The sequence below is a fragment of the Rhinoraja longicauda genome, chromosome 3 (assembly GCF_053455715.1).
Source record: "Rhinoraja longicauda isolate Sanriku21f chromosome 3, sRhiLon1.1, whole genome shotgun sequence".
Lineage (NCBI taxonomy): Eukaryota > Metazoa > Chordata > Chondrichthyes > Rajiformes > Arhynchobatidae > Rhinoraja > Rhinoraja longicauda.
In genome coordinates, this window is record NC_135955.1 from 62406942 (window position 1) to 62433376 (window position 26435).

A 26435-nucleotide genomic window follows, 5' to 3' on the forward strand; every position below is an offset into this window, starting at 1 on the left:
CTAGTCAGGATTGAACCCGGGACTCTGGTGCAGGGAGGCAGCTGTACCGGTGCGTCACTCTGCTGCCCCAAGAGGCAGGACATGGAAGAGCGGTTTATTTTGAGCATTAATTTAAAGTTTGATTTGCTATCAGCAGACACATGGTAAATTCAGTTGAATGTTCAGCCAGGGAGCAGATGAGGATTTTAAGCTAGGATGATGGAGTTATATTAGGTGTTGATTTAAAATTCAACTTGAAATCAGCTTGGAGGTAGAAGGCAAACATCGCCTGAAAGCAAGTTAGGCTATCATGTTTGCCTCAGCTAGATAGTTTATCTCAGAGATTTCCCACCTTCGAGGGTAGCCAAGGCATTTCAACTGCGCTCAGAGTATCTTTGTCAAGCATAACCAGGCATCAGTGTCAGACTACAATTTTCAGCAAAGACCTCAGGATCTTATGAAATGGTCACCAATTACTAATGAACATATAGTGTAGGAAGGAACTGCAGATGCTGGTTTAAATCGAAGTTAGACACAAAATGCTAGAGTAACTCGGCGGGCAGGCAGCATCTCTGGAGAGAAGGAATGGGTGACGTTTTGGGTCTAGACCCTTCTTCAGACTGAACATATGGTAACTGACCTGATTTCAATTATATTCAATTAAGATTTTCTATAATTTTTCAGTGAAATCTTCACTAACGTTCTTTCTATTCGTCTGACTAGCCTTTACATTGTGATCCCAATAGCTTGGCAGTCATTTCCTTTGTATTTTAAATTGAAATCATTATGCTGAAAAGGATAAAATGAACAGCAAAGAATATCTGCATTTAATTCATTATAAAAAGTTGGCTGAAATAGTAGAAAATTATGATGTACATAAAGTTACATTTACAGAATATTGATGAGAAATAACCTGTTGCCAAAATGAATGTTGTTTGATGCTAGATTTTTTTTTGCAATATTGTTAGACTGAAGCAATGAAGACACTAATTCACAAGTTGACAAACAATTGCCACCTTAAAGAATCAAAAATGAAACTATGAAGGGGTGTTATAAATGTAACATATTTCAAAAGGAAATTTCAATGAAATCAATACAGGAATATCAATTACATTTGTTTTGTAGTAATATCAGTGTTTTCAGTATTATTCAAAATATTTCCAGATCATTACTATTATCAAGTTCAATGACATCTTCTGGATCTAATGTTGATTTTTCCATCTGAACTTCTTCCGTGTCTTCAACAGAAGCCAAGGCATCATTTGTGTCACTAGCAAAAGTCTCTCGTGAAGCGTCATCGTCCACTTGCAAATTCAGCTCTTTAATTGCCTGCTTCATCTTTTTTCCAATTATGTGGCGCCTCCTCTTTTTAGCTGCTTTTTTGGAATTATATTCCCTCTGATTTTCATCATAAAATATTTCCTGTTGATGGAAATCAAGAGACGCTTTTATTTTTAGATAATAAAGTTTAAGCTAGCTACAGGAGAAAAATATATACATTTTGCATTTTTTAATAACGCTCTGCGAATTTAACCACCTGATTAACAGAAAATTAGAGTCAAAGGAATCCAAAGTTTTGGAATGGAGAGAGGGAGTGGTGTCAGAGGAAAGGTATGAGAAGTTTGGAGATAGGGATTAGTGCAAGGCCATAAAAGGATTTGAAAAGAAGATCAATAAATACTGCAACATGGTTCTTGAAGTTTCAGAGCAAGTGTGGGCACTATGCAAAGAGACTATTCTTAACATTAAAACGTGGCCGGCAACTAAATGGCATCTACCAGAGTAGCCTATCTGTTAATACACGTACACCTCTGCAGTTCTTCCCATATAAAGATTGGACATTTATGCGATGAGGAAACAAAATTTCACATCCACGCATAGACTGCACCTAGATTGGTAAACATATATATCACGAATAAAAATGTCCATACAATAGATCACCCATCTGCTCCCATGACGTGGCGGTGGAGTGCAGTGGTTATGGAAAGAAAATAAAGCGAAACATTCTCATTTAATTTACGATTGCCTTCTAGTGTTTCTATTTATGCAAGTGGTAAGTTAAAAGAAAAAATATTGGTCATTTTAAATGAATTCATTTTATTATTTTTAATTTATTAATAAAATTATTAAACTTATAACCAAAAGATATTTAATCGCTGACCTTTATTTGGTCTTGAGTGATACTTGGAGTACTTTTCAACAATTGTAGGTAAACACCACCAGGTGTTCTTCTGCGACTGCCATCCTGTGGAGAAGAAAGAAAATGATTTGGAGCAATGCCTTTAGTTTTAAAGTGGGTGAAATTCTGTTAGTGAAAACCAATTATCTGAACTACTACACTTCCCTATTACCACATCTTCTTGGAGCAACTCTCTTCCACAAGCTATCACTTGCAACACAAATAAAAAATAACATTGCAAGGGAGACAATAGGAAAAAAAACTGCAGATGCTGGTATAAATCGACAAAATATGCTGGAGTAACTCAGCGGGACCGGCAGCATCTCTGGAGAGAAGGAATGGGCGACGTTTCGGGTCGAGACCCTTCTTCAGATTGCAAGGGAGACAAATTGGCACCATTATTTCTCCCAAACTTGAAAGTGCAGAAGCCAAATATAACTCTCCCATCATTAACAGACAATACTGCTTAACTGAACAGACTTTACAGATGTTTTTAGTTATCATTGAAATAAGTTGTCATTGACAAATCATTACAAAGAAATAGAAAAACTGTTGCTTACAACAATCATGAGTCCGCCGTTCTGCTCAACCTCAGTTGTTTGCGTCAAGAGTTCTATTGCTTTCTTTTTCCCGATGGCTTTTACAACCCTGTGAATCAAGGCAGTTTTTGGCTCTCGGAGTCTGAAAATTGAAATAAAAATTTTAGAACAGCTTTCTACATCAATTATTTCACAACACTTATACTCACCAAAGCAATTAATTACGTTGAGGTCAAACTATGGATAGGGCATATTTTTTACGCTATTTTCTGCAAAAGGTAATAAACATATGAACTCCTAACTTGAGTGACCTGGTCTCCATCCCCTTCAAAAGAAAGGTCAGGTCAATGTGCCAGATATATTATAATTGTCTTAGCCAAATAAAACAATGTACACATTTTTAATTCTTGATATAATATACATAAACAGCATTCAATTGCAATTTCTCTCTCAAAATTAAAATGCAGAACTACTTACAGATGTCCACAATCACAGTTTTCCAGGCCTGAAATGTTATAACTGAACATTAACCGTGTGTGTATAGTGCAACACCACACTGACTAGTGACTTTCCTTGGTAGTGAGCAAGTAAGTTTTCATCAGAAATACGATAAACATATTTGTGAACATATGAATTGGGAGCAGAGGTAGGCTTCCCAGACCATGTCTTTTAATATGATCACGGCTGATCTGATTGTAACCCCAACTCAGTGATATCTTTTCACTCTCTTGTTTATCAAATATTCGTCTACCTCTGCAATCGCCTTGTGAAAATGTATTCCAGTCTCAAGACTCAGAGAAATACAGTTCTTCTCATCTAGCTTTAATGGACAATACACTTTTTCGAAAGTTTCTTCCAGAACCAGCCAATACTCTCCAATATGTTCTCTCCTACATCAAGCACGTACAATTTTAACATATAGTACTCCACAGCAGCAAGCTGGAAAGGGTTCAATTCTCTCTGGCAAGGTTTAATCCAGTATTGAATCCAAACAGATCCAGAGGAATGTGGAGCATTCTCTGAAGATTGTACTGAACCCAGCATATTGATGCAATCACAATGAAAGCTCACCAATGCCACCTCTTCCTGAGATTTGACATGTGGCCAAATATCTATTGAGCTTCTATAAGTGTGAGGTGGAGAGCAGACTGACTAGTTGCATCATGGTCTGATTAGAAAATTCAAACATCTAAGAACGAAGGAGGCTGCAGAAAGTGGTGGACATTGCCTCGTGCATCACGGGTACTGACCTCCCATCATCAAACTGATCTGCAGGAAGATTTCATTACCACCAGGTTAAAGAACACCTTCCTCCTATCAACCTTTCTTGAAATACCCTGCACAACTCTAGTCACTACCGTACCTCAACACTGAGGACTGCAGGACTAAGATTGCTCTACGTAATTTGGTGTTTGCAATAACATGGTCTAGTTTACTTGGATTAACTGATAACACACTGCCAACAGCATAATCAAGGACGAGTCTCACCCCGGACACTCCGTCTTCTCCCCCCTGCCATCAGGCAAGAGGTACAAAAGTGTGAAAACGCATACCTCCAGATTCGCAGTTTCTTCCAAGCTGTTATTTGGCAACTGAACCATCCTATCACCAACTACAGAACAGTCCTGACCTACAATCTACCTCATTGGAGACCCTCGGACTATCTTTAATCAGACTTTACTGGAATAAACGTTATTCCCTTTTTCCTGTATCTGTAACGCTGTGGTCGGCTTGAGTGTAATCATGTATACTCTTTCTGCTGATTGGATAGCATGTAACAACAAAGCTTGTCACTGTACCTCGGTACACCTGAAATTCAACTAAATTGTTATATTGTTAACTTGTTATATATTAATTTTGTTATTGTTGCATTTTATGGGCCCTTAACGCTGCAGCAAGTATTTAATTGTTCCAGTTCATATACGGTATACATGACAAATAAATACTCTCGAACGCTTGATTTATCATCCCGTCATGTTATTTGGAACACGAGTGATCCAGTAGATGGGATTTGGTATTCTTAGCTTTGGGCAAACCTGTTGAGAATGGCCTAATCACAAACCTTTACCAATTTGAACTCAAATCTCTCACCTTAATTAAGCAGAATGTGCACTTCACAATATCTAGGAAAAATATTTTACCATATGCGTAATATTAAAAAGTAACAGATTTGAAACGGATTTACTGTCCCACATGACCATGGGACATCCCAAAGCATTTTGTTACCAATGTCGTTTTGGAGCATAGTTACTGTTATTTTACAATAATGTGCAAGTGTGATAATTGCCAAAAAAATCCATTCAATGAATTTGATTGATGAAATATATTGGACACAAGGGATAATTACTCTATTCTTTAAACAGTGCCATAGAATCTTCTGTTGATATGATGCAGAAAGGGGCGGGGGCAGAAAGAAGACTGGTTCAGTTTATTCTTGTTATTCTGAATAGATTTTAAGACATCAGTTGGATGATGAACAGTACACCTGTCATAAGATATTTGGAGCCTCGCAGAACCTGAAGACCCAAACCTTTGCCAAATCGCTTCAATTTTTTCTGCAGTTCTCGATGTCCTAGTATATCTCAAAAGAACATCACAAAAGTAGATTATCTTCTAATTCATTTCACTGTAGTTTAAAATAACTTTGCTATTTGGATGCATAATAGTGCGTGTATTATTTATTGATCGGTCATTTGCAATGACTCCTATTATACTACTTTAATTGGCATTGTGGGGAATTAACGTCATTATCTGCCAAATAATGAAAGGCCTAGATTGAGTGGATGTGAAGAGGATGTTTCCAGTAGTGGAAGAGTCCAGGATCAGAGGGCACAACCTTAGAATAAAAGAATGTATGTTTAGAATGGAGATGAGGAGGAATTTCTTTAGCCGGAAGGCAGTGAATCTGTGGAATTCATTGCCACAGACGGCTGTGAAGGCAAAGTCATCGGATATTTTAAAAGTAGAGATTGATAGGTTCTTGAATTAGTAAGGGCGTCAAAGGTTATGGGGAGAAGGCAGGAGAATGGGGCTGAGAGGGAAAAGTAGATCACCCATGATCAAATGGTGGAGCAGACTCGATGGGCTGAATTCTGCTACCATAACAGTGCAGAGTACGTCGGGATGTACAAGCACTGTGGCAGAAGAAGCATTGAAGAGCATGCCTTGCCTTGTGGGACCAAAAGCAAAATAAAAATGCTGAGCAATTTCTTAACCATCACATATTTACCACTAATTTGCTAATCTCACATTAGCAAATTTGCAGATGATACTAAGCTGGGGGGTAGTGTGAATTGTGAGGAAGATGCAATAAGGCTGCAGGGTGACTTGGACAGGTTGTGTGAGTGGGCGGTTACATGGCAGATGCAGTTTAATGTAGATAAGTGTGAGGTTATTCACTTTGGAAGTAAGAATAGAAAGGCAGATTATTATCTGAATGGTGTCAAGTTAGGAAGAGGGGATGTTCAACGAGATCTGGGTGTCCTAGTGCATCAGTCACTGAAAGGAAGCATGCAGGTACAGCAGGCAGTGAAGAAAGCCAATGGAATGTTGGCCTTCATATCAAGAGGAGTTGAGTATAGGAGCAAAGAGGTCCTTCTACAGTTGTACCGGGCCCTGGTGAGACCGCACCTGGAGTACTGTGTGCAGTTTTGGTCTCCAAATTTGAGGAAGGATATTCTTGCTATTGAGGGCGTGCAGCCTAGGTTCACTAGGTTAATTCCCGGAATGGCGGGACTGTCGTATGTTGAAAGGCTGGAGCAATTAGGCTTGTATACACTGGAATTTAGAAGGATGAGGGGGGATCTTATTGAAACATATAAGATAATTAGGGGATTGGACACATTAGAGGCAGGAAACATGTTCCCAATGTTGAGGGAGTCCAGAACAAGGGGCCACAGTTTAAGAATAAGGGGTAGTCCATTTAGAACGGAGATGAGGAAGAACTTTTTCAGTCAGAGAGTGGTGAAGGTGTGGAATTCTCTGCCTCAGAAGGCAGTGGAGGCCAGTTTGTTGGATGCTTTCAAGAGAGCTGGATAGAGCTCTTAAGGATAGCGGAGTGAGGGGGTATGGGGCGAAGGCAGGAACGGGGTACTGATTGAGAGTGATCAGCCATGATCGCATTGAATGGCGGTGCTGGCTTGAAGGGCTGAATGGCCTACTCCTGCACCTATTGTCTATTGTCTAACTGACCCATGTGTAGCAACTTAGAAAACTCAATTTATGGTCTATAAGATTCGTGTAAAACACATACCCATTTTTCAATTGTCTGATTTTCAGCTAAAGCATATGTGACATACGGCAGTAACTTATTGCCCATAAGAAAAATTATAGGGTGTGCAGTGACATTTTGATAGGCCACTTCACTAGCTGTTTGGACCCTGCACGAAAAGTGCTGTATTTTCTAGTATTACTGACTTCATTTGTCAAAGAGCAATAATAAAAAATAAACATTACAGAATCAAAATTTGATTACTCTTGCTTACACTGGGCACACCAAAGGCTCAGAGCACACTGAGCAGAGAAAAAATAATATTTAGCCACATGAAATGTATCCCAACTTTTCACGGCCCATTAGCAACCAGTACTTCCAACCGTGTGCAGCGCCAACTAACCTGTGTGCTATTTCTTCAGAAATCTTATCTGGACTATCATCTTCTGTAATATCACATTTTCCTTTATAGTCCATTTCAAGTCTTTCACCCAGCCTCTCTTTGACAGGCCTTTTTCGCTTGAGGTTGCTGGGGTTACGTGCTTGCTGGCTATTGCAACTCTTTCCATCCTGAACGTAGTCATCCAATTCTTTTTCTAATTTAGCCATTTCCTTTTCTTCCTCCTCCTGACGTTCTTTTTCCATCATTTTCTTTGCGTGTACATAATTGTAAGTCTCAGACTGCCGAGAATCCATGTCAACATTGCCTTCCATTCCCAGAATTCCTAGCTCGGTTGCCACGGCGTCTTGATTTTGTTCCTGCAGCACAGAGCCCCAAATATTGTTAACTTTGCGACCTGCCGGTTTGGCAAAGTTGCCAGAAGGCACAACACTTTTCCCATCTGTGCCAAAAGGCATCACCACTGATTTTGTAGGTAGACCATTCCCGCTTTGTGAACATTTCTGTCGTTTTCGCCGCAAGAGTCTTTCTTCTTCTTCAGAGTCTTGCTCACTGTCTTCGCTCGAGTTGTCCGATTCTGTGATTCGGTAACGACTGCTCAAATCAAATGAAGATGGATGAGGTTGAAAATCATTTTGCGCAGTAAACGGTGTTGCAGAGTAGTTGGGAAGAGCAGGTTGCTGACTCTTTGAATAAAGTAAAATACAATGAGTAAGAATGAATATCTCAAACAATTTAATGAATTATTTATTTTTCAGCCGATTATGCCATGAGAGTAATCAGTTGCTTTTACATAATCTAACTATTGCCAATTCTCCCTCCACTATCTCATTTCTTAACTTCATTTACCCCAGACTTCTTACAATCACAATTATCAAATATTTTGTTCATACAAATTGTATGATAAACTGTGTAAGAAGGAACCACAGATGCTAGTTTAAACCAAAGATAAACACAAAAAGCTGGAGTAACTCAGCGGGACAGCCAGTATCTCTAGAGATGGAATGGGTGACGTTTTGGGTCGAGACCCTGGAATTTAACACCAGGATCTAGGGCGTAATCACACGCTTGATCAAAGAAAAGTTGTTAAATGTCTTAAAAGATAGAGGCATGGAGATGTTCAGGGAAAACAATACTTTATAGTCTTGACATTTGACCATTAATGGTGGAGCAATCAAAATTAGTAATGTACATTATTTATAAGGAAACAGATGTTGAAATATTACAGGACTGGAAGGCATTGCAGAGATACATGTAGATGGATAAATGAATATGGTAAAAGTATAGAAAATGAAAACAGAAGTCAAAATATTAGAAATTAAAGTATTTTGCCACGCAATAGTCAATGCAGGGATGAAAGGTGGTCCTCGGGATAGACCGGGAAACAGGCAGCAAAGTTGCAAAATGATTTACGCATGGGCAGGATTACCATAGCCACAGCATGTATCTCTTTAATCACATGTCAATGTTCTGATAAATGTAAATGCCAAATCGTAATTGTAGGATTCAAACATGGAACGGAAATTTCAACACGGATAATGGGAATATGTATCTGGGACAAGTTTGGGAGGGGGGAACTCTGCAAAGATAGGGATTGGATTTGAGAAAGGGATGAAGGGTTCCCGGCATGATACATGTGTAGACATCAAACATAATGAATGGCAGCTCTTGTTCGCATTGCCTGGGCCCTTCTCACCTCCACGTGTGGGGTAGGCAGCGGCTTTACCGGGAGTACCTCCTCCTGCTGCCTCCCACCTGCACCAGGCCGCGCTCCCGGCACAGCGCTGCAGCACCGCGCCACTCACGTACCTGCTGGTCGGCGCCGGTCGTCATCTCTGAGTCCGAGTCCGACTCAGAGTCCGAGTCCAGCACCTCGCCATCTTCCAGCAGAGCCGCCATCACTTCACCCTCTCCTCCAGACAAACACCCGGGCAACTCTGAGGATATGGGGACACTTCCGGTCGCCGGGACCCGCCTTTCTCACATCCCACCGCGGCGCCGCTGTACCGCCTCCCACCGCTGATGGCGCTGTCACTGCCCGTACCGCCTCCCACCCCACAGAGCTGCTGTACCGCCTCCCACCGCTAATGGCGCTGTCGTTGCCTGTACCGCCGATGGCGCTGTCACCGCCTGCACCGCTGATGGCGCTGTCGCTGCCTGTACCGCCGCTGACAGCGCTGACACTGCCTGTACCGCTTACCACCACTGATGGCGCCTCTACCGCCTTCCACCACCATAGAGCCGCTATTACCGCCTCCCACCACCGATAGCGCTGTCACTGTCTGTACCGCCTCCCACCGCCGATGGCGCTGCCGCTGCCTGTACCGCCTCCCACCGCTGATGGCGCTGGCGCTCCCTGTACCGCCTCCCACCACCACAGAACCGCTGTACCGCCTCCCACCACCGATGGCGCTGCCGCTGCCTTTATCAACTCCCACCATAGAGCCGCTGTCACTGACTGCACCGTCCCACTCAGAGCCGCTGTACCACCTCCCACCAATGACGGCGCTGTCGTCGCTTCTGCTGCGATGACCTCCCACAACCGTGGACATTTTTTTGCATCAACTCTTCTCGTTCGTGATCTCCTCTGGTCCCCTGGAAAAAAAATAGTTAAGACAAATGTGGGTCCCTTGAAGACAGAAGCAGGTGAATTTATTAGGGGGAACAAGGAAATGGCAGACGTGTTGAGCAGGTAGTTTGGATCTGTCTTCACTAAGGAAGACACAAACAAACAATCACCCAGATGTTCTAGTGGGCAGAGATCCTAGGGTGACGGAGGAACTGAAGGAAATTCACATTAGGCAGGAAATGGTGTTCGGTAGACTGATGGGACAGGCTGATAAATCCCCAGGGCCTGATGGTCTGCATCCCAGAGTACTTAAGGAGGTGGCGCTAGAAATTGTGGACGCATTGGTGATCATTTTCCAATGTTCTATAGATTCAGGATCAGTTCCTGTGGATTGGAGGGTAGCTAATGTTATCCCACTTTTTAAGAAAGGAGGGAGAGAGAAAACAGGAAATTATAGACCAGTTAGTCTGACATCAGTGGCGGGGAAGATGCTGGAGTCAATTATCAAAGAAGAAATTGCGGAACATTTGGATAGCGCTAACTGGATCGTTCCGAGTCAGCATGGATTTACGAAGGGGAATTCATGCTTGACTAATCTTCCGGAATTTTTTGAGGATGTAACTAGGAAAATGGACAAGGGAGAGCCAATGGATGTAGTGTACCTGGACTTTCAGAAAGCCTTTGATAAGGTCCCACATAGTCAAGTCAAGCCAAGTTTATTTGTCACATACATATACAAGATGTGCAGTGAAATGCAAGTGGCAACGCCTGTGGATTGTGCTAAACTACAAAACAGAATAGAAAAAAAAAATTTAACACAAAGAATAAATGAATACAGTAAATTAAATTAGTCCCTGGTGATATGAGAGTTAACAGTCCTGATGGCCTGTTGGAAGAAACTCCGTCTCATCCTCTCTGTTTTCACAGCGTGACAGCGGAGGCGTTTGCCTGAACAGTCCATTGTTGGGGTGGTAGGGGTCCCCCATAATGTTGCTGGCTCTGGATCTGCACCTCCTGATGTATAGGTCCTGCAGGGGGGCGAGTGTAGTTCCCATAGTGCGTTCAGCCGAACGCACTACTCTCCGCAGAGCCTTCCTGTCCTGGGCACAGCTGTTCCCAAACCAAGATGCTTTCTACAGCCCCGGAGTAGAAGCACTGAAAGATCCTCAGAGAGACTCTAAATTGAGGTGGTAAAGGCGCTGCCTTGCCTTACTTACCAGTACGGCAATGTGTGTTGTCCATGTCAGATCCTCTGTGATGTGGACTCCCAGGTATTTAAAGCTGCTCACCCTATCCACAGTAATCCCATTTAACTCCAGTGGCGTGTACGTCCTCGGTTGTTGAGCCCTTCTAAAGTCTACAATCAGCTCCTTAGTTTTTGTGACATTCAAGAGGAGGCTGTTGTCCTGACACCAGAGTGATAGAACAGCCACCAGTAGGCCTTCTCATCGTTATCAGAGATCAGGCCCACCACCAAAGTGTCATCAGCAAACTTGATGATGGAGTTGGAGCTGAACCTGGCCACACAGTCATTTGTGTACAGGGAGTACAGTAGGGGGCTAAGGACGCAACCCTGGGGGGATCCTGTGTTCAGGGTGAGGAGGTTAGAAGTATGTCTCCCCATCTTGACCACTTGGGGCCTGGCAGTGAGAAAGTCCAGGACCCAGGCACACAGGGGAGTGTTAAGCTCCAGTTTCTGCAGCTTCTCAGCAAGTCTGGTGGGGACTATTGTATTGAAAGCTGAACTAAAATCAATGAAGAGCATCCTCACATAGCCCCCCTTCTGGCTGTCAAGATGCGAGAGAGCGGTGTGCAGAACCTGGGAGACCGCATAATCCGTGGATCTGCTTGGACGGTATGCGAACTGCAGCGGGTCCATATTGCGAGGGAGGAAGGCACAGATGTGGTTCTTGATCAGCTTCTCAAAGCAGTTCATGACCACCGAGGTGAGGGCCACTGGTCGATAGTCATTCAAACAAGCTAAAGAGGCATTTTTTGGCACTGGTACGATGATGGATCTTTTGAAGCGTGGAGAGACCACGGACTTGGCCAAGGAGAGGTTGAATATTGTGGTGAGCACTGGAGCAAGCTGAGTGGCACAAGACTTTAGTACTCGCCCACATATACCATCTGGGCCTCCAGCTTTCCTCCGTGTTCACACGCATCAGAGCCCTCCTCACGTCGTGCTCGGACACCGAGAATGTGTGCACATCCGCAGCGGTGGATCCCCCTCCAGCCTCGCTAGCCAGCGTGCTGGCGGTGTTGTTTTTAGACGGCATGCTAGGGGTAATGTTGCCCGTCTCGAACCGTGCGTAGAAGGAGTTCAAGTCATCAGCTAGGGAGGTGCCAGCACTTCCGGTTGAGAGGGGGCTGCACCGGTAGTTAATTATAGTCCGTAGCCCTTGCCAAAGGCGCCTGGTGTCCTGCTGCTCCATCTGCGACTCCATCCTGTCCCTGTACCTCCTTTTTGCGTCCTTCACTGCCCTTCGCAGTCGGTAGGACTCTACCTTGTAGTCGTCCATATTACCGGATGCCATGCTGGAGTTGTAAGCAGCGGTGCGAGCATTCAAGGCAATGCGAATAGATCTGTCCACCCAGGGTTCTTGATTAGGAAAGATACTAATCCTTACCGTGGGGACGATGTTATCGGCTATTCTTGCAATAAAGTCTGTAACCGCTTCCGCAAACTCATTGACGTCTCTGGAACTTGTTTGGATCATATTCCAGTCGACATCGCTCAGTGCATCTTGCAGCATGGCCTCTGAATGGTCAGACCACCACTTTACATCCCTCGTCACCGCCGTTTCCCGTACTATCCGTTGTTTATACTCCGGCAGCAGGAAAATGGCAGCGTGTTGAGCATATTGAGGGCAGATTAGTAGGCAAGATTAGAGCACATGGTAATGGGGGTAGGGTGCTGACATGGATAGAAAATTGGTTGGCAGACAGGAAACAAAGAGTAGGGATTAACGGGTCCCTTACAGAATGGCAGGCAGTGTCTAGTGGGGTACAGCAAGGCTCGGTGCTGGGACCGCAGCGATTTACAATATACATTAATGACTTAGATGAAGGGATTAAAAGTAACATTAGTAAATTTGCGGATGACACAAAGCTGGGTGGCAGTGTGAAATGTGAGGAGGATGCTATGAGGATGCAGGGTGACTTGGACAGGTTGTGTGAGTGGGCAGATGCATGGCAGATGCAGTTTAACGTGGATAAATGTGAGGTTATCCACTTTGGTGGAAAGAACAGGAAGGCAGATTATTATCCGAATGGTGTCAAGTTAGGAAATGGGGAAGTACAACGAGATCTGGGTGTCCTTGTTCATCAGTCACTTAAAGTTAGCATGCAGGTACAGCAGGCAGTGAGGAAAGCTAATAGCAAGTTGGCCTTTATGACACGAGGAGTTGAGTATTGGTGCAAAGACGTCCTTCTGCAGTTGTACAGGGCCCTAGTGAGACTGCACCTGGAGTACTGTGTGCAGTTTTGGTCTCCAAATTTGAGGAAGGATATTCTTGCTATTGAGGGCGTGCAGCGTAGGTTCACTAGGTTAATTCTTGGAATGGCGGGACTGTTGAAAGGCTGGAGCGACTAGGCTTGTATACGCTGGAATTTAGAAGGGTGATAGGGGATCTTATTGAAACATATAAGATTATTATCTGTTGGGGGAGTCCAGAACCAGGGGCCACAGTTTAAGAACAAGGGGTAAGCCATTTAGAACAGAGATGAGGAAAAACTTTTTCAGTCAGAGAGTTGTGAATCTGTGGAATTCTCTGCCTCAGAGGGCAGTGGAGGCCAATTCTCTGAATACATTCAAGAGAGCGCTAGATAGAGCTCTTAAGGGTAGCGGAGTCAGGGGGTTTGGGGAGAAGGCAGGAACATGGTACTGATTGTGAATGATCAGCCATGATCACATTGAATGGCGGTGCTGGCTTGAAGGGCTGAATGGCCTACTCCTGCACCTATTGTCTTATCTATTACATGAATTGGACATGTTTCTATAATTTCAACCGAACCAGTGGAGCTGCATTTCATGAATTGGATGTGTTTTTATAATTTTAACCCAACCGAAAGAGGCTTAAAATCTTTGCTCTTGATGTCCAACCGACTGTTTACATATGGCAGAGATTATAATGTTTTAAAATCACTTTGTCAACTTGTTTACTCATTTTGAGCATTTGTATTTACTCCTTATAAGATAGGAAATATTTCACCTCCTTGGGAGGTGGAAGGAGGCGATTAGGGGGGCCAGGGTCACGGTCTTAAAACAGGATTGAAACATTGCAACTTGTAATGGGTATTGAAGTTTGGATTGTCTTGAAAATGACTATTGATCCCAACTTAATTACTAATTTAAAATCTAACATTGATAAATATTGACAAAATAAATGAAAGGATGTGGGGCAAAACATAGAAAAATAAGTGCAGGAGTAAACCATTCGGCCCTTCGAGCCAGCACCGCCATTCACAATCACAATAATACTTTATTAGCCAAGTATGTTTTGCAACATACGAGGAACTTCATTTGCCATACAGTCATAACAATAAGATCATGGCTGATCATCCAAAATCAGTACCCCGTTCCTGCTTTTTTCCCCAATATCCCTTGATTCCTTTAGCCCTAAGAGCTAAATCTAACTCTCTCTTAAAAACATCCAGTGAATTGGCCTCCACTGCCTTTTGTAACAGAGAATTCCACAGGTTCACAACTCTCTGGGTGAAGAAGTTTTTCCTCATCTCAATAGACAATAGACAATAGACAATAGGTGCAGGAGTAGGCCATTCAGCCCTTCGAGCCAGCACCGCCATTCAATGCGATCATGGCTGATCACTCTCAATCAGTACCCCGTTCCTGCCTTCTCCCCATACCCCCTCACTCCGCTATCCTTAAGAGCTCTATCCAGCTCTCTCTTGAAAGCATCCAACGAACTGGCCTCCACTGCCTTCTGAGGCAGAGAATTCCACACCTTCACCACTCTCTGACTGAAAAAGTTCTTCCTCATCTCCGTTCTAAATGGCCTACCCCTTATTCTTAAACTGTGGCCCCTTGTTCTGGACTCCCCCAACATTGGGAACATGTTTCCTGCCTCTAATGTGTCCAATCCCCTAATTATCTTATATGTTTCAATAAGATCCCCCCTCATCCTTCTAAATTCCAGTGTATACAAGCCTAATTGCTCCAGCCTTTCAACATACGACAGTCCCGCCATTCCGGGAATTAACCTAGTGAACCTACGCTGCACGTCCTCAATAGCAAGAATATCCTTCCTCAAATTTGGAGACCAAAACTGCACACAGTACTCCAGGTGCGGTCTCACCAGGGCCCGGTACAACTGTAGAAGGACCTCTTTGCTCCTATACTCAACTCCTCTTGTTACGAAGGCCAACATTCCATTGGCTTTCTTCACTGCCTGCTGTACCTGCATGCTTCCTTTCAGTGACTGATGCACTAGGACACCCAGATCTCGTTGAACATCCCCTCTTCCTAACTTGACACCATTCAGATAATAATCTGCCTTTCTATTGTTACTTCCAAAGTGAATAACCTCACACTTATCTAAATCTCAGTCCTAAATGGCCTACCCCTGATTCTTAAACTGTGACCCCTTGATCTGGACTCCCCCAACATCGGAAACAATTTTCCTGCATCTCGCCTGTTCAAACCTTTAAAAAAATTATATGTTTATCCAGAATATATCCAGAATTTGGTCACAGATCAACCAATATGAAGGGTCCCAACAGTCACTGCCTCTGTAGATGCTGTCTTACCCGCTGAGTTCCTCCAGCAATTTGTTTTAAGCAAAGACGCAGTGTAGATCTGTGTAGAGTCCAAGCTGAGACAACCCACAGGAAAAGCATCAGAAATGATGAAGAACACGTCCAATGGATTTTGGCACTCAAAGGTAAATAACCTACGATTCATCGAGATGCTAAAGCTAAAATTCAAGTGACCGCAGGCGGTCATCGGTTCACATATATCTGGATAAAACACAAGAAGCCATTCCACACCAAGATATCTCTTGGGATATGTTTCAATACATTGGGTCTACTCCATGGAACCGGAACCGTTGGTAGTACCTCAGTGATATTACTACCTGCACGTTTTCTGCTCCGAGCCATTTCAATTCCTGAACAGACTGAGCAAAAAAAAAGGAAAAAAAAGGAACACCTTTTGTATAACAAACTCAGAACGATATAATCAAATGATCCCAAGTTCAGGAGTAGGAAATATTGGGAACTCTTAATTCTGCTGGGGGTAAGAGGAATCTGGAGGCAACTAATGCATGTTGCATGAATGGGAACATATCACAGGCACTTGCTCTGGCCAATATGTTGTTCATGTCAAGTTTACACATCTCAACGTGCTTACGATCAAGAAAGCCATTTACTTACTGCTTCAGAAGGGGCAATAACAAGGGGCTTCTGTCATGTTAGTTGTTTAATTTATTCCTCCAGTCAACTCTGCAGCCATGTACCAGCCGGGTGAGCGAATGGATTAATTGCAACCAGCAGCAGCTGCAGGGAGAGGTGATGAAAGGAACCAATAGCTTCCTAACTGGGGCCGCGGCTATGGACTGGGAATGCGGCCGGAGGCCTTAATCGAGGTGTCGCGGTCTCGATGCCTCCCGGATCGCTGCGTAGAAGCCCGGATCGCGTCCTCGCGGGTAGAAGTCCGGGTCGGGCGGCTGGGGCCCGGGTCGGCACCATAGAGGAGTGAAGTGGGGGTGTCGACAGCGGTGAGGCCTCGGCAGCGATGAAGCCTCGCAGCGGCAGCGATGTTTCGCGATTCGACCCAAGGTCGACAGTCAATGAGAGCGTGGAGGACCACTGTGAGGTGGGGAAGAACAATGGACTATAGGGGGGGGACAAAGGACAATGGGGATCCGGTGTGGGGAACTGTTGGGGACAAAAGAGGGAGCCGGCGTGCTTTGTAACTTTGTCAGAGCCGTATGTGGCCGCTATTTGTATACAATGTCTTTGCAAGCAAAGAACCTCACTGCGCCCAGTCACATAGACAATAAAGTATTCCTATTCCTACACTGGGCCAAGCCGAACCCTACTTTATTAATTCAGTACTGCGTGACACCGAGCCTAAAGGGGAGATTTTTCAGAGACTTGAATGTTGCAAGATGGCACCGGATTGTGGCAACTGGTTGTGTGCTGTCCCAGAAGGGGATCTACGTACAGTTGTTTCACTTTTTAACTTGTGTATCCCCTCTCATTCTCCCCACCATCTGCTGCTAAGGCCACAAGCTAAGCTGTGCCTTCAGCTGCTAAGGCCACAAGCTCAAGAATTCTTCGAATTCAAATTTCTAAAAATAAAAACAGAAAATGCTGAGAAGTCCAGCCTCAGACATCAGTTCTGTTTCTTTTTCCACAGATGCTGCCTAACCTGCAGAATATTTTCCCCCATTTTCTCTTTTATTTGAGATGTCCCGTTCTTGATTCTCTCAATGTTCTATCTGTCTCGATTTAATATACCTTTTGAAACATAAACCTGACCCCCTTTCCATTGGTGATTTAAGGTGTCAGGTTTTGTTGAGGTCGAATTCCTGTTGTGCATTTTAATGAAGATATATATACGAATTGATTAGTGTTGTAGTAAAGAAAACACGCACAACAGTGCCAAATCAGTGATAGGTGTATCTTGCATGGTTTGTGTCAATGAAATAAATCCAGTGTGCATTAATTAAAGTGCCGAGAACAGAGGGAAGGTGCACATTACGTGACGCTGCAGTATTTAATTTCCACTGGAAGTTTTCTCCTCCAAGTTCTGGCTGCGTTTGGTGTGCCTGTGTGAGGGCGGTGCTCGCCTTTACCAATCATAGTGATAGGCGTTCCGATTGTGCGAGTCTTTCCCCGTTCGCCGACTTGCGTTCCGCTGTCATAACGATGCAGCGAGTGACGCTCTCGTTGTCCTGGCCTCTGCTCCGGAGAAAGGCTTTCTGGGGCTGGAGACCATCTGCGGCCATGTCTAGCCTTCTCATTCAGCAGCCCAAATACAGCTGGCTGAAAGAGTTGGGGTTGAAGGAAGACAACCCCGGCGTGTTCAACGGGAGCTGGGGAGGGAGTGGAAAGGTAAGCAGGGGGTCAGGGCAGGGCAGGGCAGGCTGTGCGCGCTGCAACACATGCACTGGCAGGTTGGTGCGGTTATTATTAGCTCAACTTGTTTGCTGATTTAGAAAGACATTTCCAGTTCTGTCTTGCACAGCCTTCCCCGAAAGTTTAATAATGTTGTGATATGTGTACCCCTCAGTATTCAGCCAAAGAAATCATACTGGAGGAATTGAAGCCGGATAAATTTCATGCGTAATAGCTCTCATAGCTCTCAAGAGAGAGCTAGATAGAGCTCTTAAGGATAGCAGAGTCAGGGGGTATGGGGAGAAGGCAGGAACAGGGTACTGATTGAGAATGATCAGCCATGATCACATTGAATGGCGGTGCTGGCTCGAAGGGCCGAATGGCCTCCTCCTGCACCTATTGTCTATTGTAATGCAAATTTTATTGTTAAATGTAAAGGTCAGTTGGTTAGGTTATTGACCCCCCCCCTTTGCGTGTTAAAATTGCGAACTCTTGTTTCGGATGACACAAGTGAGTGGATTAATGGAAACTGTCACATAAATCCTTGAAAGTGCAAGGGAAGGTAAAGTTTGTAGTATTTGGGGCTTCGAAGAAGGAATATGGAATCAATTCGACACCAATAATTTTATAGGTTTCTACAAGATCCCCTCCCTTCCTTCTAAACTCCAGTGAATACAAGCCCAGTCTTCCCAATCTTTCCTCGTGTGACAGTCCCACCATCCCGGGGATTAACATGGTGAACCTACGCTGCACAATATCACAATCTAATCATATACTGTCATATAATATAAGATCATAAGTGATAGGAGTAGAATTAGGCCATTCGGCCCATCAAGTCTACTCTGCCATTCAATCATGGCTGATTTATCTCTCCCTCCTAACCCCATTCTCCTGCCTTGTCTCCATAACCTCTGACACCCATACTAATCAAGAATCCTATCTATCTATGTCTTAAATATAACAGGTATAACAGGTATAACAGAGCTTTATTTGTCGTTCGGTACCGAAGTACCGAACGAAACTACATAGCAGTCATAGAAAAAAAAAGAACACAAGACACATAACCCCAACACAAACGTCCATCACAGTGACTCCAAACACCCCCTCACTGTGATGGAGGCAACAAAACTTCCACTCTCTTCCCCACGCCCACGGACAGACAGCTCGTCCCCGACCGACCCGCACAGTCCCCGCACCGGGCGCTGAAACGTCTCGCGGCCGAACCGGGCGATGAAAGGCCCGCGACCAAGCTTTGCGCAGCTAAGTCCCGTGGTCGAGCCGCACCGGGCGATGTCAAGTCCGCAGCCGAGCCGCACCAGCGATGAAAAGCCCCGCAGCCGAGCTGCACCGGGAGATGTTAAGCCCCGCAGCCGAGCTGCACCGGGCACTGTTAAGTCCAGCGGCCAAGCTGCACCGGGATGTAAAGTCCAGCGGCCAAGCCGCACCGGGTGATGTTAAGCCCCGCAGCCGAGCTGCACCGGGCACTGTTAAGTCCAGCGGCCAAGCCGCACCGGGTGATGTAAAGTCCAGCGGCCAAGCCGCACCGGGCGATGTTAGGCCCCGCAGCCGAGCCGCACCCCGCGCCGTGAGGAAGAGAAAAGTTCCCCCCCCACCCACCCACACCACCACCCCCTCCCACACATACACAACCAAAAAATATATATAAAAACCATCCCAACACCGACACACAACAAAAAAAGGGAAAAAAAAGATGGACAGACTGCTAGTCAGCCGCTGCCGTTAGGCGCCGCCACGTATTGCTGACTTGGCCTACACAGCCTTCTGTGGCAAAGAATTCCACCACCCTCTGGCTAAAGAAATTCCTCATCTCCTTCCTAAAGAAACGTCCTTTAATTCTGAGGCTGTGCCCTCTGGTCCTAGACTCTCCCACTAGTGGAAACATCAGCTATATAACACAATCTAACATCACAGAATACAATCTAACATCATCTATCACAATCTAACATCATGTAACATAAATAAGTAACTGAAAGTAAACATGCAGGTACAGAAGGCAGTGAAGAAAGCTAATGGCATGTTGGCCTTCATTGCAAGAGGATTTGAGTTTAGGAGCAAAGAGGTCCTACTGCAGTTGTACAGGGCCCTGGTGAGATCGCACCTGGAGTATTGTGTGCAGTTTACGTCTCCTAAGAATTTGAGGAAGGACATACCTGTTATTGAGGCAGTGCAGCGTAGGTTCACCAGGTTAAGTCCCGGGATGGCGGGACTGACATATGATGAAAGAATGGGTCGACTAGGCTTGTATTCACTGGAATTTAGAAGGATGAGAGATCTTATAGAAACATATACAATTATTAAGGGATTGGACAGGCTAGATGCAGGAAAAATGTTCCCCATTTTGGGGGAGTCCAGACCCAGGGGTCACACAGTTTAAGGATGAAGGGTTGGCCATTTAGCACTGAGATGAGGAAAAACTTTTCCACCCAGAGAGTTGTGAATCTGTGGGATTCTCTGCCATAGAAGACAGTGGAGGCCAATTCACTGGATGTTTTCAAGAGAGAGTTAGATTTAACTCTTCGGGCTAATGGAATCAAGGGATATGAGGAGAAAGCTGGAATGGGGTACTGATTTTGGATGATCAGCCATGATCATATTGAATAGCGGTGCTGGCTCAAAGGGCCGAATGGCCTACTCCTAAACCTATTTTCTGTGTTTCTATGTTTCCAACATGGGTGGAATTATAGTGGCTGTCAAATTATACAACAGAATATAGATCAAGTACAGAAATGGGTGAGGAAATGGCAGATGAAGTTTAATTCGAGCAAATGTGAAGTGGTGCACTTTGGGAGGTTGAATATAAGGGGAAAATATATAATTAATTGTATGATCCTTAAGGCCATTGATGTGCAGGGGGATATTGGGGAACAAGTCCACAGCTCCCTGAAAGTGGCAACACTAGTAGATAGAGTAGTAAAAGAAGGCATATTGTAGTGGCAACTTCTGTCCTTTCCACTGAAGTCCTCTCCGCATGCCACCACTTCACATAGTGGGGAGTGATCGATGTTGACGCAAACCGACAACAGAGGGAACTTCAAGACGTTTCAGTTTAATTAGTCGTTTATTGAAGTAGTAATACAAACAGATCTGTATCTCTCCAAGCTTTTCTCTCGTCATAGGTCTGGTAAGAACTTCATCTCACCAAGCTCCTCCGTATCTGACGTATCCCGTCTCTGCATTCCCATATAGTACCTAGTTCTGACTCCTCCCAGTACGTTATACCCATAGATGTACTCATTTCACGACAACCCCCAAGTGTCCAAAAATAATGCAGCAAGATACAAAATAATATAATATGCTAAACAGCTAGTACAAACACAGTTGGCTCCTACACATATGGTATGCTTGCTTTTATCGATCGGGGCATTGAGTATAAGGTCAATAAGTCATGTGCTTTATAGGACTTTGGAAGTCCTGATGGGAGTTGTTTATAGACCCCTCTGCCACCCAGAAGCTGTACCAAAAAGCAAAGTCCTTGTGTCAAACATCTAGAGATTAGTGTCTAAATGTGCTTGACTAAGTCACACTTGGATAATTACAGGCTTGGGGAAGTTGTCCTTGGGGTCCTCAATATTGACGATATGTGGATTTGTGATTTAAGGAGAAATTTGGTAAAGAAATGTCCTCCAATTACCACCCACGACACTCATTCAGCTCCTCTGCGCTGAGGGGGGAGGGGAGGCAGGAGGGGGTGGGAGAACACTGAACACCGCCACTTGCAGGTTCCTCTCCAAAACATGCACCAGCCTTATTTGTTGGTGCATTGCAGGTCTTTAATTGCTGTGAGTCTACATCTGGTACCATTGAAGGAGTACCATCCAGAAGCAGTGCAGCAAGAATCACATTCACAAATGCAAATGGGAATGGACCGTCAATGTTGGATTTGCCAGTGATGTCCAGATTATGAAAAGTGAATGAATAAATTAACCGCATCCGTTGCTTTAAACATCTATCGGTATTTAGTCACCGTTCTCTGGCTCAATAATCGCCCACGCTGAATATAATTATGTATTTTGCCCTGCTTCACTGGAGGGTTGTATTCATAGAAACATAGAAACATAGAAAATAGGTGCAGGAGTAGGCCATTCGGCCCTTCGAGCCTGCACCGCCATTCAATATGATCATGGCTGATCATCCACCTCAGTAACCTGTACCTGCCTTCTCTCCATACCCCCTGATCCCTTTAGCCACAAGGGCCACATCTAACTCCCTCTTAAATATAGCCAATGAACTGGCCTCAACTACCTTCTGTGGCAGAGAATTCCACAGACTCACCACTCTGTGTGAAGAAATATTTTCTCATCTCGGTCCTAAAAGACTTCCCCCTTATCCTTAAGCTGTGACCCCTGGTTCTGGACTTCCCCAACATCGGGAACAATCTTCCCGCATCTAGCCTCTCCAACCTCTTAAGAATTTTATATGTTTCAATAAGATCCCCCCTCAGTCTTCTAAATTCCAGCGAGTATAAGCCTAGTCTATCCAGTCTTTCTTCATATGAAAGTCCTGCCATCCCAGGGATCAATCTGGTGAACCTTCTCTGTACTCCCTCTAAGGCTAGAATGTCTTTCCTCAGATTAGGAGACCAAAACTGTACACAATACTCCAGGTGCGGTCTCACCAAGGCCCTGTACAACTGCAGCAGAACCTCCCTGCTCCTATACTCAAATCCTCTTGCTATGAATGCTAACATACCATTCGCTTTCTTCACTGCCTGCTGCACCTGCACGCTTGCTTTCAATGACTGGTGCACCATGACACCCAGGTCACGTTGCATCTCCCCTTTTCCTAATTGGCCACCATTCAGGCAATACTCTGCTTTCCTGTTCTTGCCGGCAAAGTGGATAACCTCACATTTGTCCACATTATATTGCATCTGCCATGCATTTGCCCACTCTCCTAATCTATCCAAGTCACTCTGCAGCCTCCTAGCATCCTCCTCGCAGCTAACACTGCCACCCAGCTCCGTGTCATCCGCAAACTTAGAGATATTGCATTCAATTCCCTCGTCCAAATCATTAATATTCACTGGAGGGTTGTATTCACTGGAGGGTTGTATTCACTGGAGGGTTGTATTCACTGGAGGGTTGTATTCGCTGGAGGGTTGTATTCACTGGAGTTTAGAAGGATGAGAGGGGGATCTTATAGAAACATATAAAATTCTAAAAGGACTGGACAAGCTAGATGCAGGAAAAATGTTTCCAATGGTGGGCGAGTCCAGAACCAGGGACAACAGCTTTGAATAAAGGGGAGGCCATTTAAAACTGAGGTGATAAGAAACTTTTTCACCCAGAGAATTGTGAATTTGTGGAATTCTCTGCCACAGAGGGCAGTGGAAGCCAAATCACTGGATGGATTTAAGAGAGAGTTAGATAGAGCTCTGGGGGCTAGTGGAATCAAGGAATATGGGGAGAAGGCAGGCACGGGTTATTGATTGTGGACAATCAGCCATGATCACAATGAATGGTGTGCTGGCTCGGAGGGCCGAATGGCCTCCTCCTGCACCTATTTTCTATGTTTCTAAGCATTTTGGCCTCAGTTCAATCATCCTCCTGACAATTTAATTTGTTTTTTCCATCAAACTCACTGATGGAACTCTACATGAAGATGTTAAGCCTACTCATCCTCAATGTTTAACTCATCCCTTTTGATTAGGTACTTGTAGCCCCAAACCTGGTGCCAATACCGCAGGCACCTGTGACCATTACCCCTGTGCCATGTTTCAAGCCATACTATGATTCTCCTCTTCGCCATAATTCTAACAGTCATTAGTTGGTGACACTGGGAATAATTTTAAAAGTCCTACTTTTTTATTTACTCCACCAATCCTCAAAGTGTATCACAGTTTCCAGCTCACACCTTTCTCCTTCCAATATATCCCACACAGTCCTCTACCTGGCACTGTGGAGGCAACGCATAATATAGAATTTTCGGATTATTATAGAAATGGTCTTAATTTCCCTAACTGTTTGTCCGAAAACAACAGTATTTCTGTGGTTTATTCTTGTCTGTGCAGTCTGATCTATTGGTAGCATGGTTTGGATGGATTAAATCCTTTCCCTCCATCTACTTATTTTCTGCCTGTTTGCATTTAATTTCCCTACTTGTCTTTTACCCTGGACTTTTCCGAAAGTGTCATAGTTCACACTTTCGGCGCCATCAAAATATGGCTGAAAGCCTGTGTCTATGCTCTTTCATTATTTTTGTGCCTATTTCGCACTGAAATTTGTTGCTTCGAGTAGTATGTTAAAGATGTTATCTATTTGGATGTTGTTAACTATCCAAAACCAATGTAGAGTGATGAAATGACTCTGTTCTACTTTACTTTAGGTTGTCACTTCCTATTGTCCAGCAAACAATGAACCAATAGCCAGAGTAAGACAGGTGATTATCTTTTATATATTCCTCCTCGAAATTTGTTAAATTGTTCAGATGCATTTGTGGATCCTGTTGACATTAGTAATTTTTTGGTATGAATATATGTTGTATTCCAGGCCACTTTGCAGGAATATGAAGAAACGGTACAAAAGGCCAAAGAAGCGTGGGATACATGGGCTGACGTAAGTGTCGTAAACCGCACTTCAAAATACAATAGTTAATTTAGTTAATTGTCACGTGTACCACGGTACAGTGAAAAGCTTTTGTTGCGTGTTAACCATTCAGTGGAAAGACAATATATGATTACAATCAAGATGTTTAACATGAAGTAGAAAAGAGTGCCTGCTTCTGCTGGTCCTCATCAGCCTGTCTCCCACTGTGAATGTTCTGGAAATGAATATCTACCATATGATGCAACTTCCAGGTTTGATTATTCTTCAATATAATACTGAGCTGCATCCGACATTCTATCCCAATTTGACGAGAACTCCATTTGCCTGCACTTTTAAACATAGAAACATATCAAATAGGTGCCATTCGGCCCTTCGAGCCAGCATCGCCATTCATTGTGATCATGGCTGATCGTCCACAATCAATAACCCGTGCCTGCCTTCTCCCCATATCCCTTGATTCCACTAGCCCCTAGAGCTCTATCTAACTCTCTCTTAAATCCATCCAGTGATTTGGCTTCCACTGCCCTCTGTGGCAGAGAATTCCACAAATTCACTATTCTCTGGGTGAAAAGGTTCCTTCTCACCTCAGTTTTAAATGGCCTCCCCTTTATTCTAAGACTGTGGCCCCTGGCTCTGTACTCGCCCAACTTTGGGAACATTTTTCCTGCAGCCATCCCAGGGATCAATCTCGTGAACCTACGCTGCACTGCCTCAATTACAACGATGTCCTTCCTCAAATTAGGAGACCAAAACTGTACACAATACTCCAGATGTGGTCTTACCAGGGCCCTATACAACTGCAGAAGAACCTCTTTACTCCTATACTGAAATCCTCTCGTTATGAAGGCCAACATGCCATTAGCTTTCTTCACTGCCTGCTGTACCTGCACACCAACTTTCAGTGACTGGTGTACAAGGACACCCAGGTCTCGCTGCACCTAACCTTACCTAACCATTGAGATAATAATCTGACACCATTGAGATAATAATATGACACCATTGAGATAATAATCTCAATAATAATTTTGTTTCGTATTGGAACCATCCTTCCTGGTCAGGTTGCATTTGGTACAGGTCACCCCCATTACAGGAAGAAGGGTGGGTGCAGGAGGTTTACCAGAATGCTGCCTGGATTAACATAGAAACATAGAAAATAGGTGCAGGAGGAGGCCATTTGGCCCTTCGAGCCAGCACCGCCATTCATTGTGATCATGGCTGATCATCCACAATCAGTAACCTGTGCCCCTGCCTTCTCCCCATATCCCTCGCTTCCACTAGTCCTAGAGCTCTATCAAACTCTCTTTTAAATTCATCCAGTGAATTGGACTCCACTGCCTTCTGTGGCAGAGAATTCCACAAATTCACAACTCTCTGGGTGAAAATGTTTCTTCTCACCTCAGTTTTAAATGGCCTCCCCTTTATTCTTAAACTGTGGCCCCTGGTTCTGGACTCCCCCAACATTGGGAACATTTTTCCTGCATCTAGCTTGTCCAGTCCTTTTATAATTTTATATGTTTTTATAAGATCCTCTCGCATCCTTCTAAACTCCAGTGAATACAAGCCTAGTGTTTCCAATCTTTCCTCATATGACAGTCCCTCCATCCCAGGGATTAACCTCGTGAACCTACGCTGCGCTGCCTGAATAGCAAGGACGTCCTTTCTCAAATGAGGAGACCAAAACTGCACACAATACTCCAGATGTGGTCTCACCAGGGCCCTATACAACTGCAGAAGGACCTCCTTGCTCCTATACTCAAATCCTCTCGCTATGAAGGCCAACATGCCATTAGCTTTCTTTACTGCCTGCTGTACCTGCACGCTTACTTTCAGTGACTGGTGTACAAGGACACCAAGGTCTCGTTGCACTTCCCCTTTATCTAATCTGACACCATTGAGATAATAATCTGCCTC

At 44.3% G+C, this 26435-nt stretch overlaps 2 protein-coding genes across 2 annotated transcripts in view; one reads left to right on the forward strand and one right to left on the reverse strand.

Annotated features, from left to right (window-relative positions):
• Positions 1-830: 830 nt before the first annotated feature.
• Positions 831-9261, reverse strand: phax (phosphorylated adaptor for RNA export). The gene is made up of 5 exons (XM_078397000.1): positions 9117-9261; positions 7311-7993; positions 2719-2839; positions 2141-2224; positions 831-1401 (listed from the first exon to the last, which is right to left on the reverse strand). The coding sequence occupies exons 1-5, from the start codon at positions 9204-9206 to the stop codon at positions 1129-1131; spliced, it is 1251 nt and encodes a 416-aa protein (XP_078253126.1). The 5' UTR covers positions 9207-9261; the 3' UTR covers positions 831-1128.
• An 8478-nt stretch (positions 9262-17739) lies between these two features.
• The window catches only part of aldh7a1 (aldehyde dehydrogenase 7 family, member A1), a 44849-nt gene continuing 36153 nt past the window's right edge, over positions 17740-26435 (forward strand). Inside the window, exons 1-3 of the mRNA XM_078397001.1 lie at positions 17740-17955; positions 24304-24357; positions 24468-24533. Of these exons, the coding sequence (XP_078253127.1) occupies positions 17770-17955; positions 24304-24357; positions 24468-24533 (306 nt within the window). The 5' untranslated portion in view covers positions 17740-17769. The remainder of the gene's footprint in view (positions 17956-24303; positions 24358-24467; positions 24534-26435) is intronic.

What these genes read in the sequence shown, in the direction of transcription:
- phax (XM_078397000.1), bottom strand. Translation starts at nt 9,206, where the DNA reads ATGGCGGCTCTGCTGGAAGATGGCGAGGTGCTGGACTCGGACTCTGAG. An exon ending in TCTGAAGAAATAGCACACAG is followed by an intron (nt 2,840 to 7,310) that starts GTTAGTTGGCGC and finishes TTCAATTTTCAG; the next exon opens with ACTCCGAGAGCCAAAAACTG. An exon ending in ACGGCGGACTCATGATTGTT is followed by an intron (nt 2,225 to 2,718) that starts GTAAGCAACAGT and finishes TCTTCTCCACAG; the next exon opens with GATGGCAGTCGCAGAAGAAC.